We start from the raw sequence: 18,391 nt of genomic DNA on the forward strand, positions 1-18,391 counted from the left end.
TAACTTATGTATTACAATATTTCTCCACTCTTGACAGTTAAATTTAGATTATTTAAAAAACTTGGCAAGCCTCATGCTTTAAAAATATTAACTTAACTGTCTTGAGTGGAGAAATATCGTGACACTCTTGTTGCAGTGATGAAATCTATATTTGTGTGACTTATGGACACATATTCTTATATATCTTATATATTCTTTTTTAAATATCTGCATATTCTTTATGGTTTAGAGAGTGGAAACAAAACATTTCATCACAAATCATCCCATCACATACATTAATCAAAATAACAAATCATCCAAAAATATTTTGATATGATTTCCGTGCAGCACCCCACAACAAACAGCAGACACACAGACAAACATACAAACAAACAACGAGGAAGTATCAGAGGAGTCAGACAGTGTATTTGAATCTAATACTACTAACAGGTAAACTGTACACCATATAACTTACTGTGATATTATCTGAAACTTTGTAGAATATGAAGAGAATATTTTTTCTTATTTGTATTTCATCTTTGTTATGTACTATTTTTTATATATACATGTATATATTTTGTAATTGAAAGTGAATAACATGCACAATGTAGTTAATACTGTAATCTAAGTAAATTTAGATAATTTATGATTAACACATTATAGTCAACATAACCGCATTGAATTTATTATACCCCAATGCTAGTACATTTTGTATATAGTTTTGAATAGATTGGTCAGTCATATTGGTATCCAGTTGTTCAAATACTTTATTTTGGATTTGTAACCTTACTTGGATATGTGGTCACATATGATAAGAAGAATATAAATTTTATGAGGTCACTATAACCAAGGTTGAATTTAATAATAAAAAAAAAATAGACCAAAATGTGTGCAGAAAAGTGGTTTCCTTGATAATGATACAAATTCTACACATTTGATTGCAATCTCACTTGGATGTATTGTTATATTTAATGAGAGGAAGATCCCTTTTGAATTTAAAGTCACTTTGTTTAAGTTCAAGGTCAAAGTTACTTGAAATAAAAGAAATTTTGTGAAGATAAGTGGTTTCCTGGTCCAAAATAAACCCTTCATTTGGGACGGCAACCATGCATAGATATGTTGTCGTTTAAGAGGATGATTAATATTGATTTTGAACTCAATTAGTCCAAGGTCAAGGTTGCCTTAAACAAAAAAACAACAGATTTTTGAAACACAACATAACTGTTTACAAAAATTGCAGAAATAAGTCACATCTAAAAGTAAACAGAAAAAAAAACATGCCATCAGGTTACTTGAAACTTTCCCCATTTTATTGGGGAGTTTAGGGGTCTGTAAACACTTTAGGTTTGTCAATTTTTCACAACTGTGAAGTAAAAAAAATACTAGCAAATTAAAAATCAAATCATTTTAAAACTGCAACTTAAAAAAGTATAACATTTTTTTTATAAAGAATGATTATGAAAAATAAACATATCTTATAGAAACAGCATAAACGTCAAGTGTGAATTATGAGCTTACCTTAGTCTGTAGTTTATTGATTATATTCTTTATACTGTCTTTTTTTCAGTTTATTTTGTTCCAAAGATATTATTCAAGGTTTTTTAAAGATTTTAATTTTGGGTGTGTCTTAGATGATTTGATATTCTGTGGTTGTAAAAACATCTGGGATTTATATTTTACATGGCTGCTGCATTCTATAACAAAATCATTCTCAGATCAATACTAATAATGGTTGGATTTTTATGACATGGTGCATAAAACTTGAATATTATTTTGAACTCATTTTAAAGTAATAACATTTGGTAGATGGTCTGAAACAAGAATAATCAATAAATATGAGGTGTGGAGTAAACGTCAGCAAAACAGAAACCCTACAAATTATTTTACTAAAATAAACATCAATCCATCTTTTATAAAAGAATCTTTAATCCTTAAAAAAAAGCTAGTGTTGAAACAAATAATGATTAATTAGAATAGAAAAAAATTAATTCTTTAATAGGCTTTTACTCTTTCTTAATTTTGAATCAAAGGTGCAAAGATGATACATTCAGTAGTTCCTTTTTGCTCAACATCTAATCATCGCTGATAAATTTAGTTGTGTAAATATGTGTGGTAAAACTTTTATTTTGAACTATAACATTAATTTGGGTGTTTTATTTTTTATGAATTGAAAGTTTTAACAGTTTCTGAAGTGTAACAGAAAAACAACATTTGTTTTTGAATGCCAATAGAAATTTAATCTAAATGGTAACTGGTAAATGAATGTTTAAATGTTCTTTTAAAACTTTCCAAATTTTGGTTAAACTGATGCATTGTACTTGTATGTTTAGTATAAATATAGTCTAGTATACAGGTGATTGAGACATTTATTTTTAAGTTTAAGTTTCGGTTTGTTTATTTGTTGTAGACAAGGACCATTTGCCCAGTCAAATGAGAGAACTATTAGACAACCTTTGCCTAGATCAAATGAAAGAACAGCATTCAGTCCAGTTAATCAAAACAGTAATTACCAGACCACTACAAATCCACACAGACAGGATCAGTACAGAACTGGATTATCTCCAATGGGTAGGACTGAGTTATCTCCCATGAACAATCAGGATTACAGGCAAACACCAAATAATCAGTCTAATGGATATCAGGGCTATAATCAGGGGAAACAAACTTCATATACAAACTATTCTAACAGACCTCTCCCGGAAAGACCAAATGAATCTTCTATGGCTGACAGGATCTCCAGGAGTTCTGGTACCCCTGAAAGACCAATGACTAGAGGATCAGTAACCCCTGAACGACCAATGACTAGAGGTTCAGTAACCCCTGAACAACCAATGATTAGAGGTTCACCAGGTACACCAGAGAGACAAGCAAGAAATTCAGGAACACCTGAAAGGCCAACAAGAAATCAAGGGACTCCAGAGAGGCCTATGTCTAGAGGGTATGGAACACCTGATAGACAAACAAGAAATTCTGGGACTCCAGAGAGGCCTATGTCTAGGGGGTATGGACGTCCAGAAAGAACATCTCAAGGAATGGCATATAGTCAAATGAATCAAGGCAGATCTGTTGATAGAGGGAATTATAACACGTACAATAGAGAGCGGTCCCCAGGTAGTACAGCAAATCAGACTACAATTAGACAGAATTTTAACAGTGTAAATAAATTTGGTAATGATGATAAATCTCAGGAATACTCACAGAAAATTTCTCCTTCAGTTAGAAACACTGGTGTGTCTACTGATTCAAATTACTCATATCAAAGGACCCCTGATCGTAATCAACCCTCATCAAATGTTTATAGTCATGGATATGGAACTCAAGAAAGCATTAAAAAGTTGTACAGTTCACCAAAAGATTCTCGGGGCATGTATGCTACACAAGATAGTATACGAAGAATGTATAATAGTCCAAATGATTCAAATTATCGACCAAACCCTCCGTCAGTTAGGGGACATCCAAATTCACAAATGGTAAGTTATTTTTTAATTATTTATATTTTCTTTTTTTTACATTAGTTTTGATTTTAAGGTGACGGAAAGTTTTTAGATTGAGGTATATCTTGTTGAAGAAATATTTCAAAAAAAATAATTTTCAAAGTTCTGAACTTTGTCACCAGTTATTGCAGAGACTATGTTGATATTATTTGGCCAATTTATAAAGAATTTAATGCATTTGAAAAAAATGTTTGATAACATTGCAGAAGCACTCTAATTACCTTACGTATTACAGTTGATCATTGTTCTGTTTTCAGAGGAATAATTTCACGTTGAATTATCTGCACACAGTGCCAACTGTTCTTTGAAGTTGTATGTTTGAGTGGCACTAAATACTATGTTTGTGTGGCACTGAATACTAACTGTTTGAATTAATAAGTACTTATTAATAACTTCCTTAAGTTCCTCCAAGTACAGAAAAATATGTTAATTTTAATTTTTTTACGTCTTCATTGAAATCACATTGTAAAAGCAACTAATTTGTTAAAAAAGACCTTGCAGTATCAAAATTAGGTTGACATTAATATCTTTAAGGTCAAACATGGCAGGAAAAAGAGCAAAGTATCTTTAGAAAATTATTGCTATAAAAGACTTCTCTGTCATGTAAGATCAATTTAATTCCCAATTATAAGGAAATGTGTTCTTTTAGTAAAATTAATATTCTTGGCTAAAATAGTTAACATTCAATTACATTTCATGTATTAACAATAAACCTTAAGGGTAAAAACTAAAAATAATTAACTGCATGACCTAGTTTTATATGGAGAGTCTTTTAACAGAACATTTAACATTATCACAACAAAACTTGTAAAATGTGTTGGTAAGAATCTGTGTAAATATAAGCAATATATTATAACACTGAGTCTGATTGCACTTTCACACTGCCAATAGAATGGGGTAAAGGTCACATGAATCACATGCACTCAGAATAGAATAGGTCTCATAATACTTTATAAATAAAATTGATACAACTGCATTGCTTTAATACCAAATACACTTACAATTAAAAAGTCTTTCCTTTTTTCTTTTATTAATTGCCTTCTTAGTTAAAAAACATATGGTTTCTAAGGACTTTTATGTTTATAACAAGTGGTTGCAAAGGACAAAAATCATTCCTAAGGATAAAAATATTACTACCAGTATTAAAAATGTCATATGTACTATTCATAGTATTTAAAGTTAAAAAAATAAGTGATTGCTAAGGACTTATATGTCGTTGCTAGGGACAAAAATGTAAATTTCCAGTATTAAAAAATTCATATTTATATTATTCATAGCCTTCTAAGTTCAAAAATATATGGTTGCTAAGGTGTTTTATGTCATTGCTAGGGACTTGACCTCTGACCTTGACCTAACTTTGTAGATCTTATTATGCTGAACATTTTTGCAATTCAAAGTTTCTTTCTATCTCTAACCACTTTTGAGTTATAAACAAACAATCATCATTTTGGACCCCAAAAATAGTTTTGGTGCCCTAGTTCCATAACAGTTGGTCCAATAATTTTAAACCCAACATAACAAATGTAGATCTCGACAAGACACACATTTTCATTTTATCAGCCATCTTTTACGGTTATTGAGTAAATCCGATAACAAGCTAAGGTCAAAATCTAGGTCATGACTTTGACCTTTGACCTTAGGTCAATTTTCATGTTCACGTGAATTGATGATCATTGGTGATGATTCTAGGTGGCTACAACTTACGGTTTCTGAGTTTTAGTGGCCAACCGACATTGGTTAATTTTCAAAAGGGCATAACCCTACTAATGAGACTGAATCTTTTTTTGATCCAAATGTAATGAAGAACCAGGGTCTGTTTCTGAACAAATTCCACCCTTTGTTTTTTTTCTACCTATTATGGTTATGGAGTTAGAATGATAACATGGTTTTCGGTGTTAGGGGAGATAACTGCTATTAAGGAAATTTTACGGGGTCGTGCCCTCACCACAAGATAGCTTTTGGTCAACCGATATTAGATACTTAATATCATTTCAACATGTCGTGTACTTTTTTGGGGAAATTTCGTTAAAGTTTGGCAGAAAGAATAATAATAATCAGAAGAAATACAGTAAGGTCTTTCCTTATAGAAAAAGGAAAGACCTTAATTATAATTTATAAAGGGCTGGCCATTTAAAAACCTAATTCAATAATTGAGTGTCCAATGGTTTTTGTGATTGAATTCATTTGTTAGGTCTAGATATCCTGGAATTAAGCATACCATTTTCAATTTTCCAATTTTATTGCATTGTTTTTCAGTTATGATTTTTTTTACTTGAACTTCATTCCACTGTTGAGGTGACTTTGAGAAAGTCAAAATCTGTTTTGGTGATTTATCAATCCCATCAATTATATTTGATAACCCCTACTTTCCTTCTTGATTCAACATGTAACACAGTTTAAGGTCACCCTGGGACTTTACTATTTTGTTGTCATAATCAGCAAATACTATTTAATCATACATCTGTTTATATAAATTTCAGCATCCATCCTCTCAACAGTATCATCCTTCATATTCACCTACTAAAAATCGGCAAGATTCTCACAGAACTATGACTCATGAAAGAATTGACCCTAGAGTCCTGAATCAACCAAAAACATCAAAAGGTCGTGATCTATGGACGGAAATATGAAATCCTCTGATTACCCAAAAGTTCACGAGGACACGTACAGTGGATAGAAATATAAAATCCTTTTCCAACTGAACGACGCACTAATCTGCAGACCAAAACATTGTTTACTTAGTGATACAATAGAATACACCGGAAAGGATTGTCACTAGTATTCTTTACCTACCAAACGCAAAGAATTGTATGAAAGGGAGATCAGTTCACAAAAATCTGACCTATATTATCAATTATAGAAAATCTCAAGACTGCAGTCATATGCCTTACATTATGAAGCAGATTTGAAGACTGAGCATTGTCAAAAGAAAAAAAGAAATAGTTTTAAATAAAACAATATGTTACTATACTTATTCCATACATCCATATATGTTTTAGAAAAAATGTATGTCCATCTAAGACTACAGCCTTATTTTTGGGTTTTAATGGTTTGGAAGGTCATTATGACCTTCTGTATAATACAAAATGTATTGCGAAGTTAGTTTAGTATGTTGAGGATAGATATCATTTTGCAGTTCTGTTTTTAGACAGATAAACACAAAAAATAAAAACATTCCACTTTTACCATTTATTGTAAGATGTTTATCTAATTTCTTCTCTAGTGTGATTAGACTGATTCATTTTTGAATATTAAAAAGAAAAAATAATAGACTGCTAAATTTTCAATGATTTCATATCCATCCAAAACTTTTAAGAAGTTATTCAGTTGAACATATTTGTTTCGATTAAAATGTACATATTTTCAACCAAATTTTGCACAGAAAAACCTTGTTAACCACCAAAATGACTTAAAATTAGCTTTGATTTATGATTGCCTATCTGTGGACATAAACAATTTGGTAAAATTTTCTACAAATTTACAGAAATACACTGTAAACAAAGAAGCTGTGATCCTTTAAGAATTAAAAACTTTAAATGATAATATTTGTTATTTAAAAGAACCAACTTTCTTAAAAATCTAAATACATGTATATATCAAATGTAATTCAAAATTCATAATTTTCTGTTGATTCTTTTTGGTTATATAGACCCTATATCATTTTTTAACACTAGTAGCCTCGTTCTAGGATTTGATTCATTAGCAACAAGTAAATTGGTAAATTTATGACTTTAACATAGGGTCCCTCATGTGATACACTATTTTGTCAAGATTTTGTTAAAAATGAGAATAAAAGAAGATCTTTTATGTTACATGTATAAAACAAATATAAATTTCTCCAAACTAACAGCACATGCAGAAGTTTATTTTGAACAATTGAGAAACCAAAATAACTGAATCAATTTACCAGAGAACATCCCCCACAAAAAGCTTTATCCTGTGATAACTTCCATATACATTGTTTAGATGTTGAACAAATTATAACTTTCATAAGACTTTTATAAGACTTTATTAATAGTGCTGACTTTGTATGGTTGTCTACATACTGTTTCTTTTATATAAAATATTATACTTAGTATTCATATCTATAAATATACAATTTGCATTACAAAGGATTGAATTTTGTTAAGGTTGTGTTTTCTATTGTGATAGAAGTATGAAGGAAGCCAGAAGTTGTACAATCATATGTCTTTTGACCAGACTTGGGGTAATTGTAATTGTAATCATTAATCAGCTGTAATTGATTACAATTTTCCAAGTAATCATTGTAATCATTAATCAGTCAAAAATCTGATTACATGTAATTTAATTTAATCAATTACTTTTCAAAATACCCTGTAATCCTGATTACTTTTTGATTACATTCTGATTACAATGAACAAAATCTTAAACTAGGTTTATGGTCAATAAATGAACAATTTTGTTATTCTTATTTAATAAATAGTTAACATGTTAAGATAGTTTGGTTTACTTTATAAAGCATGTTAATCAATTTATATACTTCAGAAAAAAATAAACTGTTACATATTGAAAAGTCATCATTTATAGCCTAAGAAGAGACATATAATACAATGAGTAAAATATATTGTACTGGCCTTAGTAAAAGATATTTTACATATATTAACAATTTAAAGATGAAATTATATATATTTGTTAATAACTGTTACTTTAATCCTGAATTATTTTTTGTTAATATTGTGATTTTTGTCAACTTTAAATTTTTATTTGCAATTTCAAATTGAGTATAGCTGTAGGACAATGTATATGATAAAAGATTAATCAGACATGTGAAAATTTATCTAATTAGCACAAACTAAATTAAAAGTTGGACAAATATCTTGTTCAAGATAAGCAAATTTTTGTATTTTCTTCAACTTGACATGTAAAATGCAATGATTTATAGGACTTGTATTTTGTTTACAATTTGATTATACAATTCTATAAAAATTTTACCAAGTTTTTAACTGGTAACTTTATTTCATCCATATTTTAACTTCCATAAACTGTACCTTGAAATACATATATATAAAGTCTCAAAGAGGTCAGAAGACAAACAGTAAACTCTTTATAAATGCCATAATTTTATTCAATTGAAGTCAAAATAATTCAGAGATCAATGATGATAAAGTGTAATGGGTTATAACCAGTGACACAATGTTCATGTATGTTTATAGTGAATTTATGTGGTTTATTAAATAGAATAAATAAGTTTGAAGTTATCATTTTCAAATATATAAAACAAAATCCTTTCTAAAAAGTGTTTTAGTTGTATCAAATGTTAATTCATTCATATCATTCAAAATGTTTTTGTTTTTTTAATTCATTGTAATCAGATGTAATCATGATTACTTTGCTTATGTAATCATTAATTTAATCAGACACTTTCAGAAATGATGTAATCATTAATTTAATTTAATCGTACAAATGACAAAGTAATTGTAATTTAATCAATTACATTGAAAGTAATCGGACCCATCTCTGCTTTTGACACTTACATTTGTATTGTAAGAAAAACAGTGGTTTCTAAGGATTTTTTTTTATAGATTTTACATAGTATTGTCAGTAAATGTATGTGATTGTTTATTTGTGATCTTGCCAGTTAATCCATATAGATGTACTTCTATGCAGATATATTCAACAAAACCTTAAGCTGATATAAACTTTTCTCAACTAGCTTGGTTTTTTATTGTCGTTTTCTTATTTGTTCTCTAATTGTTACAATTTCAAATTTCCCTCCAATTATCTCTTTGGAACTGTAATAGCATGACAAATTTGACCAAGTTATATAACACCACTAACAGACTATTTTGCAAACCACTAGAAAACAAGGTCACATGAAGGTCAAACTTGCTCATAGTTCTCAACAAACATTGTAAATTGGCATATACTGGCTGTATTTTTATACATTTAATATTGTATAGTTTTACTAAAGATATGGGAGGACTTACAGATGATAGATCAAATTGTAAATTTGTACAAAGATAAAAAAATCTTGACTATTTCAATATTTCACATTAAGTTATCATCTATCCTTATTTTCTCTAAGAATATTAGTTTAATTGAACGTAGCTAAATAAACCATCACAATAATGAAGATTATTATTTGATCCTGAAGCCATCATCATCAATTATCTAATATAAGTTTTCCATCCACTTCAATGGTCTTTTAGAAGTTTCCAATAACAAAAGAATATTTTTATGCCCCACCTACGATAGTAGAGGGGCATTATGTATTCTGGTCTGTGCGTCCGTTCGTCCGTCTGTTCGTTCGTCCGTTCGTCCGTCTGTCCCGCTTCAGGTTAAAGTTTTTGGTCGAGGTAGTTTTTGATGAAGTTGAAGTCCAATCGACTTGAAACTTAGTATACATGTTCCCTATGATATGATCTTTTAATTTTAATGCCAAATTAGAGGGTTTACCCCAATTTCACGGTCCACTGAACATAGAAAATGATAGTGCGAGTGGGGCATTCGTGTACTGGGGACACATTCTTGTTTTGATATAAAAGTATCCAAATTATTCCTAAATTATTTACTGATCAACATGTGAAAAGGTCATAGCTAGTGTTTTGAGGGACTTATAGCTGGTGATTTGAGGGACTATAACAATTTTGTTATGTGTGTTGTATTTTTTATTAAACATTTACATTATTAAGATCTGATTATGTCTTGTGTACATATATGAATTGGTTTCTGTCATATTGAAAAACAATATTTATTGAAGTTTTTGTATACTGTTGGTTAAATATATATAAGTACTATTTTATGTAAATTAATCTTAGATAAGAGAGTGTGTTACTAAGCAATAATAGTCTGCAATAACTGCTGAGTGTACATATATATTTGTAGATATAATTTATATTTTTGATACTTTTGTTTGTAATATTACTTGTTAACATTTAAACCTAAATCCATTGCATGGTTGAAGTAATGGTGGGACTCCATATTATCCTCAATTTAACTAGTATAAATGTTCAACCTTATTGGAAGCTTACATTTTGAAGTTCAAAGGATTTTGATGTAATATTTTATTTTAGATACTTTAGATTGATATTCAATAATATGTAAATTGAATGAAAATTCATCTAGAAATAAAGATAAAAGAACATCATTTTATCATTTTTTTTATGTTTTATGTTTTATTAGCATAAACTTTTTTAACAAGGCTACATTTATAAAGTCTGACAGTACAGTTTATTTAGAGAAATGAGAACACATGTTATCGTAACTTTTGGATATCCTGGGCAGTTGTAGTTTGGAAATTTGAACACATCATTTAACTTGTGAGTAAATGAACAAATGATTGTTTTCCTACATGGAATTTACAGAATAATAAATATATGTAATATTTACAAATAGATTTTTGTTATCTTTATTGTAACATATTGTTATTTTGGTTTACATGAAAAGTTGACCAGTTCTGTGAATGTATGATTTTATCTAAAAACAGATAGGTCATGTAAGTGTTATAACACCAAACATAGTAAGTCACATTTGGTTTCATATGAAAAAGGCTAAAAAAAATAATATTAACTTGAATTTATATCCAGTGAAATGTTATGTAAAATTTTCACTATAGTACTGGAGAGGATAAACTTTAATTAATGCCAAGTGTGTTTTATATATGAAACAAAGATAAGTTCTGAACAATTCTTTGAAATAAGACTATTAGGTGAACTATGGTGGTATTTTTACTCATATAAAACATCATTAAGACCGCTACCTTTCAGTGGTTTGTCTTTTTCATTAAAGATTATTTAGGCCTTTTTAACTTTTTTGGATCCGAACGTCACTGAAGAGTCTTTTGTAGACGAAACACGCTTCTGGAGTAAATACTAAATTTAATCCTGGTATCTATGATGAGTTTATCTAGTTAATTTTAATAGATAGTTCTTTTTTCAAATTGCACACTTTCCATATCTGTGAAGGAAGATAACAAGATCACCTGTATAATGAATGTACATTTCCAAGTTAATATGATATTCCAGGGCTTGCATTAACTATCAAAATTGCATTGATAGGGGATTTCTGCTTACAAGATCGCTATTTAACAAAGATCTTATGGATTTTTGAAAACTATGACTTATATAGTTTCATAGACCCCAATATGATTTTGGTTGTCTGTTAAAAATGTCTGTGCACAACACAACTAAGATATATTCCATTTGTCAAAACACCAGTAACAGTAGATAGTCTATAATCAATACATTTTGCCGAAGGTACAATGTGTCCACCTTTGAAAATACTGTGATGTATGAATCTCTTGCAGTATGTAGGAATTATTATGTCTTTAAATTTTGCACATCTTTTTGGTTTTTAATGCTTTTCAACTTCGATTTTGAAACAATGCCACTGATGAGTCTTTTGTAGATTTATTGAGTATAAGATACACCAAACTAAAGGCCTGTTATCTTTGGTAATTTTATTTGATAGAAGGTCTTTAATATAATCCCTGTCATTTCCATAAGCTGCAGTTATGTAAGAGAGGGACACACTATAATAAAATGACATCCAAGTTCATAAGTCGAAAATACACTGACAACGTCTGAGTTAAAATAAAGAAAAATAGAAACAGTTGTAAACAAAATACAACATAGAAAACTAAAAACTGAGCTTCATGAACCCCAACAAAAACTGGTGGTGATCCCAAAGAGCAGATTATTTTACGCTTAATCTCAAGCGCTGTATCTTTAGATGAGAAGAAGAAGATAACAAGGGATAACCAAACTCAGAAGTTAAAAACGAACTGACAATGTTATGGCAAACACGAAAATTGACCAGAAGACAACAAATACTGCACAAGACAAAACATAGAAAACAGAAGACTGAGCAACAAGAATTCCCAAAATCAGCAGTGATCTCATGTGCTCTAGAAGACTTGGCAAATCCTGATCATGCTTATAATATGAAACAAACATGTTAAAGTAAATAAAGTTTGCCATCATTCGTTCTAAGTTATCGACTATTGTACCACAACAACAGACGGAATGCCCTCCCTAAAAACCCGGTAAAACCCGGTAAAATCCGGAATTTCAATTTTTAGTTAGTGGATTTTGTCTGTTATAACGCATTTGAAATAGCTTAGAATTCTAGATGGTAGCATATTTATTACTAAAAAAATGATAAAACTGTTTCCTTCACACTGGGCTCTCGTGGAATGTATGTCTCGCACTAAATTCTTTTATGAAAGTTATGATCAAGTCACATTTTTTAAAGCTGGAAGAGTATTAGTTAAGGATCAAAATAAGCTCAAAATATTGATAGGTCGTGAAGCTCCTTTTCGAGATATTTGATTTATAAAATATGGCGGGAAAAGGCTGACTCGGACTTTAGCTTGTATTTGCATTGGTACTATTTGGGTCTCAAATCAAAAGAAAGAAAATAAAAAATCTGCTTAAATTTTGTCAAATGACCTTTTATGAGTTATGAAGTCTTATGTTAAAAGAAAAAGGTGTTAAGGGGCAAAATATTTTACCTTGTATCGTATGGAAATACACCAAATGAGTCCGAACATGTGACACTTATTTCAAAACCTCAGCTAAGTACATCCTTAAGAACCTACTTGATTTGGCGCTAAAAAAATTGCATGTAAACATCTGTTCCAGTTTTTGCCTTTTATTAAATCAACAAAAGATAGGAAAGGTTTTAATTGTTTTTAGAATAACATTCCAAACAAATAACCATTATTTGCTATTTATTCATAAGATCAATTTTCCAAAAATTTAGAACATGTAATTTCAAAGTAAAATGACAACAAGTTTCATACTGGAAATGTTATTAGTATTTTGAGAACAGTACATGTATTACTTGGACAAAAGATAACCTGAAAATGTAGAGTAGTGACTTCCAAGTACGTTCTGGGATAAACCAGTTCTGTGTTTAATGTACACTTTATCTCCTGTCCTTAGCTCGACGAGAGAGTTTACTGTTTGAGCTCCATAACCCGATTTAGCGGCATACCCTCCCGTATATAACTGGTCGTTCTTGTTTAGTTGGAATTGAACTTCACCGCCACCATTAGCCATAATAGCACAGGAGAATATGTAGATTCCATTCCGTGGAGCAGTAAATATTCCTGTAGTTGAGTCGTATCCACCTCCGATATTAATCTTCGCGTCATCAAACTTCACAATATCCCTAATACTAGACAGAGTTTGCGATGTTTTTAATGATGCAAAAAATGTTGGTCTTCGTTCTAGATCTACAATTTAAAACAAAATATCTATCATCATCCTTTTTCAGTGGTGCACATTTGTTTTTTTCGAGATGTTGAAATATATATATAAAGGGGTATCTGTGTTGTTTGAGTTTATTCCTTTGTTAAAACAGAAGAAATGTGACAAAAATTCACGTATCAATAATTTCATATAATTAATTTACCCATTGACGCCAGCTCTTTGAATAATTTCTAACTTTAAAACATTAGGTTTTGGAACTGCAAAGAACGTAAATGTCAAAATTCGTATCTGGTGCTATAAAATTGTTGCAGTTAAGTTTTTTCTTGTAATTAGAAAGTTACTTGTTTCCTTCACAATGTGTAAACAACATAATTATATCATATTTGAAATATAGATATTAAACTTATAGAAGTTTCATTCAGACAGGTAAATGAGTGGTGCCACTTTTATTCGTTCGCACCTCCCATTAATCTACATTGGAATAATCCTTTACCGCAATTGTCAACTCATACAAGCACAAGACATATAGATTTTTGGTTATTTATTATTTGATATGATCATTGCTCAGAGAAAGAAATAAGGTGATATGATGACAAATAACACATCTATTCTCCAAATTAAAGAACAACGAACAAGGGTGTGAATATTTAGACAACGTTGTAATCCTTCTTCCATTGATGAATAAGATTATCGGGAATTTATTACTATGACACAAAATAATTTTGGTCTTAAAATGAACCAGATTGTTACGGTTTTGTATCTATTGAACATTGTATGAACTCATAAAAACGAGCTAATGAATTGTGTACGTCAAATCGTCTTCATAAGACTCACAAGGGGTGCTTTAATCACAACAGTTCGTAGAATAAGAGCATAAAAAGCCAAGATTTCAATACAATTCTACACTTAGTATGATCTTATTACGTTGTGCCCTGTAGGAACATAGTTAACTGTTCATGATTATACAGGCAACACTGTCTATCAGAATTCTGTATTAACGTTGAGGTGGACTTACCAGCCTTTGAATTCGAATCTTTGAAAGTAGGCACAGCTCTCATAATCATATGCAGAAGGTCCTCTGTCACGCATGTTGTTTTTCCTAAAGTAAACGTTACACTAGCCTTTTACAAATTGAGTGAATTATAACAAACGCTAGCCATTATTTTTCATGAAATAAAACAAAAGTTACCACATTATTGACTTGGCACCAAATATGTATGTATCGCTCTCTTGAAATAAAAACATGAAAACGACTTTTTACAAATGTCATCAAACCGATTTTTTCTGGATTTACCATCACGAAGAATCCTTAATGCCGAATCATTGAAGGCTAAGGTTGTATAAGAACCAAAACAGTAAAATAGTTGTATGCATAGTAAAGACTTGTACAAGCTACCAACACAATACAATCTATCTCAACCACTGCATGTTTTACTTATGCGATAAATTTCGACATGTATCAAGAGAAAAAAAGGCAAGTCATACGGGATTACATTCAATAGTTATTGATTTGAACTAGCATGCAAAACGTTTTGTCATCACTATCAAGTAGACATTACCAACCTTGGATATATGAATTGGCATTTTCTTTTGGCACACGAGAAGTTTTATATCATGACAACGAATGCAGGGTTATAATGGTTATTCTATATTCATTTGTCTGTGTGTCATTCCTCCGTTTTGTGTATAAAAATTGTCGTATTTTTCAGCGGTACTAAAAATTACCGTTGTTTTGTATCAAGCTTTATATGATCGTATATTTCACATCCAACAATCGTATTTGAATACTTATAGCGGGTGTATCACAAGACAGAAATAACTCACAATAATTACATTTTTGATAACAGTGCATCAACATTTGTCAATATCTTACATATATTGTATTCTTACCTGGATTACAACTCGTCAATGCTTTTCCAACGTTTACAAACAGTAACAACAAGACAAGAGTTGTCGAAAACATTTCACTTGTCACGATTTGTCTCTAGTTTTGTTCTATTAATTTGTTCCTTCGTTTGTCCTTTTTATATGATATCGTATGTAAAATCTGCTGTTATCTGATACAATAATTACATTTTGTCACGCATATTCCACGAATTTAGCTTATATCAAGTGCAATATAATTCACAGCTTTGAAAAATTGCAGATGGAGGTCTTTTACACTAGGTCATGCATAATTTTACTGTGATATTATGATTCTCAAGAAATTGCTAAATGATCAAGATAACAATGTCCTGATAGATACACCAGTATATTTTAAAATGTCGGTATTCCAATTGGTATTTAATGTATACGCTTCTGGTCGTCTTATTTTTGCACTCGTATGAAGCAGAATTCATTCAGAACATTAAAAAAGAAAAAAAAAGCACTTGCGAACTTCTTTAATTTCACTTTCAGATATATTTATGATGTCCTATCGCTGAATAACCCATATTTCAGTCAGAAATTCCATCTCATATATCCCAGTGAACTTCACACTTATATCTATGACAAACGAGATGATTTCAACTTCCCAATTATTTATTTTCCATTTAGTAGCAGTGACATATCCTCTGCTCTGCCGTATGGTGTTTACCTATCTCAATTGAAAAGAAATGCGCCTTAAGGTAGCTAGGTTCACACTGTCGATTAGACCAACTCAATCACTCTCGATCAATACAAATTCAGCGATCGGGAGACTGGTCGGTCTCAATCGCCAAGAATGTTCGTGGTGGTCCACTTTGGTCGACATCGATCTGACTTTCTACCCGAGAGTTTTTGACTTGTCAGATCTATGGAAAATACTGATAACATACACATATGCACATATATGACACAAACAGTAGGCTTAATTTGTAAGAAAGCAAGGAAAAGGGGATGGTTATAATTATGCATATTGCTATCTTACACCAGAACTAATCCAGTGACAAATCTCATTTTGAAGAAAAGAGGTGTAAATCTCCCATAAGAAACCAGGGTCCTACCTTACTTTCAGGAAGTTTTTATAAACATTGGGGTCCTCTTTGTTCAGCTCCTGCAAGTCTCTCATACTTTTGATTTTGCCATTTGATAAGGGACTTTCCGTTTTAAATTTGCCTCTGGAGTTCAGTATTTTTGTGATTACCATTTCTGCTGCCCATACAGTGGTCGCCTTGTCAGCCACTGCATCATCTATATTTTTTGGCACCCTTTGCTGTCTACCCCTTTTTGTTCGTTTCTACGCCTTCTTCAAGCTCCTTCACATCTATTAACCTGTCTATCTGAGCTCTAACCACCTTGCCAAACAATCCAACTGCTTTATTTCCATGTTGATATTTTAAATGTATAATTTTTACTCAGACTTTCTGTAAACTACCGAATCTAACCAAATAAATGAGGAACCAGTGGACACAGATAATGCCCCAGCTTGCATATAACGTTACAAAGAGTCTTTACTCAAGAACGGTAATAGTGACACCACCCAAATTCGCACTTGATCTGTGTTTTATGGTATTGCGTTTCATTAAATTTGGTTGAGGCAAAACACAATTAGAGAACGAAACTGATTGTTGGGACGCCACGTATAGAACTTTCGGACGAATAAGGGTAACACTCAATGCCTCATCCGCTGCAGCGGGTGATTTAAAAAAATCAGATGTTTTTATACTGAAATTGTACATACCCGACCAATGCCCGACTATCCCTACGACCCCTATACGATCAAGTCGATCTGGTCTGGCCGAGATCAGACTGAGATCGAGTATAGTTGATTTGGTCTAGCTAGTCGAGTAAAGATTTAAAGAGATCGTGAATTAATTGGAATTATCGAATATGTAGTCAATTAGTTGTCGGGTTGGAGTCATCAAGGAGTCATCAAGGAGTCGTTAAGTTCGTATACAGTCCGATAGCAGTCGGATAGAAGTCGTAAGCAGGCCCGATCAAAAATTTGGTCACGCTTGGTCGTGGTAATTTGAACAATCGGAATCACCGAGTTAATTTCGATCGGCAGTGTGAATCTAGCTTTACGCAGAAACTGACCCAACAAAGTTATGAGGAGAAAAGAATAAAAATGACACTCAGTAATTATAAGGACACCATCACGAATTGGTTGATCCATACGATCTGTTTGTGTCTAAACTAGCTAATGACATGTTTTCCACCTCTAAGATTGTGATTTAACATCTATGTCGTCTGTCTCTTTTAAAGTACTGAACGTTACCTATTCCCTAATATGGCTGTTATAACGGGTGTGAATTTGCATTGCTATACGACGTGTCTTGGTATTTTGTGGATCCAACATTCATTTTTTTGTTTTTATGTTTCTGTTATGGTTTTGGTTGAATTATGTGCTAATTCTTATTGTTTGTAGTCAAAATAGTTAAGATTGCAAGTTCGTTACGTTAGTAAGTGCGTCAGTGTTTGAGGTGTCTGTCGTTGATGTAAGATGTTCATTGTTGATCTGCGGTTTCCATGTTGTGTCGACTATAATATTATTTTTTGTGCTTTTCTCTATGATGATTGTCCCTTTGGTATCTTTCGTCCCTCTTTTCTAGTGTGTGTTTGTGCTTTATTTCTATCACGTAGTGTTGTCGTTTGCGCGAGATTGTTTAACACTGTCAGAAATATGACACATGTTATCAAAAAGTTTGTTGCTATGTATATTGGCGTTATTTTTTACTATACTTCAGTGGTCCTGTTGTTCCCTTTATTTTCATCTTATAGTTGATGTATTCCCTCGGTTTTAATTTGAAACTGGATTTCTTTTCTCTTAATCGATTTGTGACT

General features: G+C 31.2%; 2 protein-coding genes across 11 annotated transcripts in view; one reads left to right on the forward strand and one right to left on the reverse strand.

Annotated features, from left to right (window-relative positions):
• Window positions 1-7,281, forward strand: part of LOC143071889 (band 4.1-like protein 4A) — a 42,763-nt gene extending 35,482 nt beyond the window's left edge. For 6 of the 10 annotated variants that reach the window (XM_076246550.1, XM_076246551.1, XM_076246555.1 and 3 more), the window contains 3 exons: window positions 328-429; window positions 2,387-3,449; window positions 5,954-7,281. In XM_076246550.1, coding sequence (XP_076102665.1) covers window positions 328-429; window positions 2,387-3,449; window positions 5,954-6,103 — 1,315 coding nt within the window. In that variant the 3' untranslated portion in view covers window positions 6,104-7,281. Of the gene's footprint in view, window positions 1-327; window positions 430-2,386; window positions 3,450-3,730; window positions 3,786-5,953 lie in introns of all 10 variants that reach the window. The other 4 variants (XM_076246558.1, XM_076246559.1, XM_076246560.1 and 1 more) reach the window with 2 other exon arrangements.
• A 5,866-nt stretch (window positions 7,282-13,147) lies between these two features.
• Window positions 13,148-15,692, reverse strand: LOC143071892 (complement C1q-like protein 3). Its single transcript, XM_076246563.1, has 3 exons — window positions 15,539-15,692; window positions 14,664-14,747; window positions 13,148-13,671 (listed from the first exon to the last, which is right to left on the reverse strand). Exons 1-3 carry the CDS (start codon window positions 15,609-15,611, stop codon window positions 13,274-13,276), a joined length of 555 nt encoding a protein of 184 aa, XP_076102678.1. The 5' UTR covers window positions 15,612-15,692; the 3' UTR covers window positions 13,148-13,273.
• Between the last annotated feature and the right edge of the window lie 2,699 nt (window positions 15,693-18,391).

This window comes from Mytilus galloprovincialis, chromosome 4, assembly GCF_965363235.1.
Source record: "Mytilus galloprovincialis chromosome 4, xbMytGall1.hap1.1, whole genome shotgun sequence".
Lineage (NCBI taxonomy): Eukaryota > Metazoa > Mollusca > Bivalvia > Mytilida > Mytilidae > Mytilus > Mytilus galloprovincialis.

Excerpts from the sequence above, each read along its gene's own strand:
- LOC143071892 (XM_076246563.1), bottom strand. The coding sequence starts at position 15,611 with ATGTTTTCGACAACTCTTGTCTTGTTGTTACTGTTTGTAAACGTTGGA. Across the intron at positions 14,748-15,538 it reads ATTGACGAGTTGTAATCCAG|GAAAAACAACATGCGTGACA; the intron begins GTAAGAATACAA and ends CGTTTACTTTAG. Across the intron at positions 13,672-14,663 it reads AGATTCGAATTCAAAGGCTG|ATCTAGAACGAAGACCAACA; the intron begins GTAAGTCCACCT and ends TTTAAATTGTAG.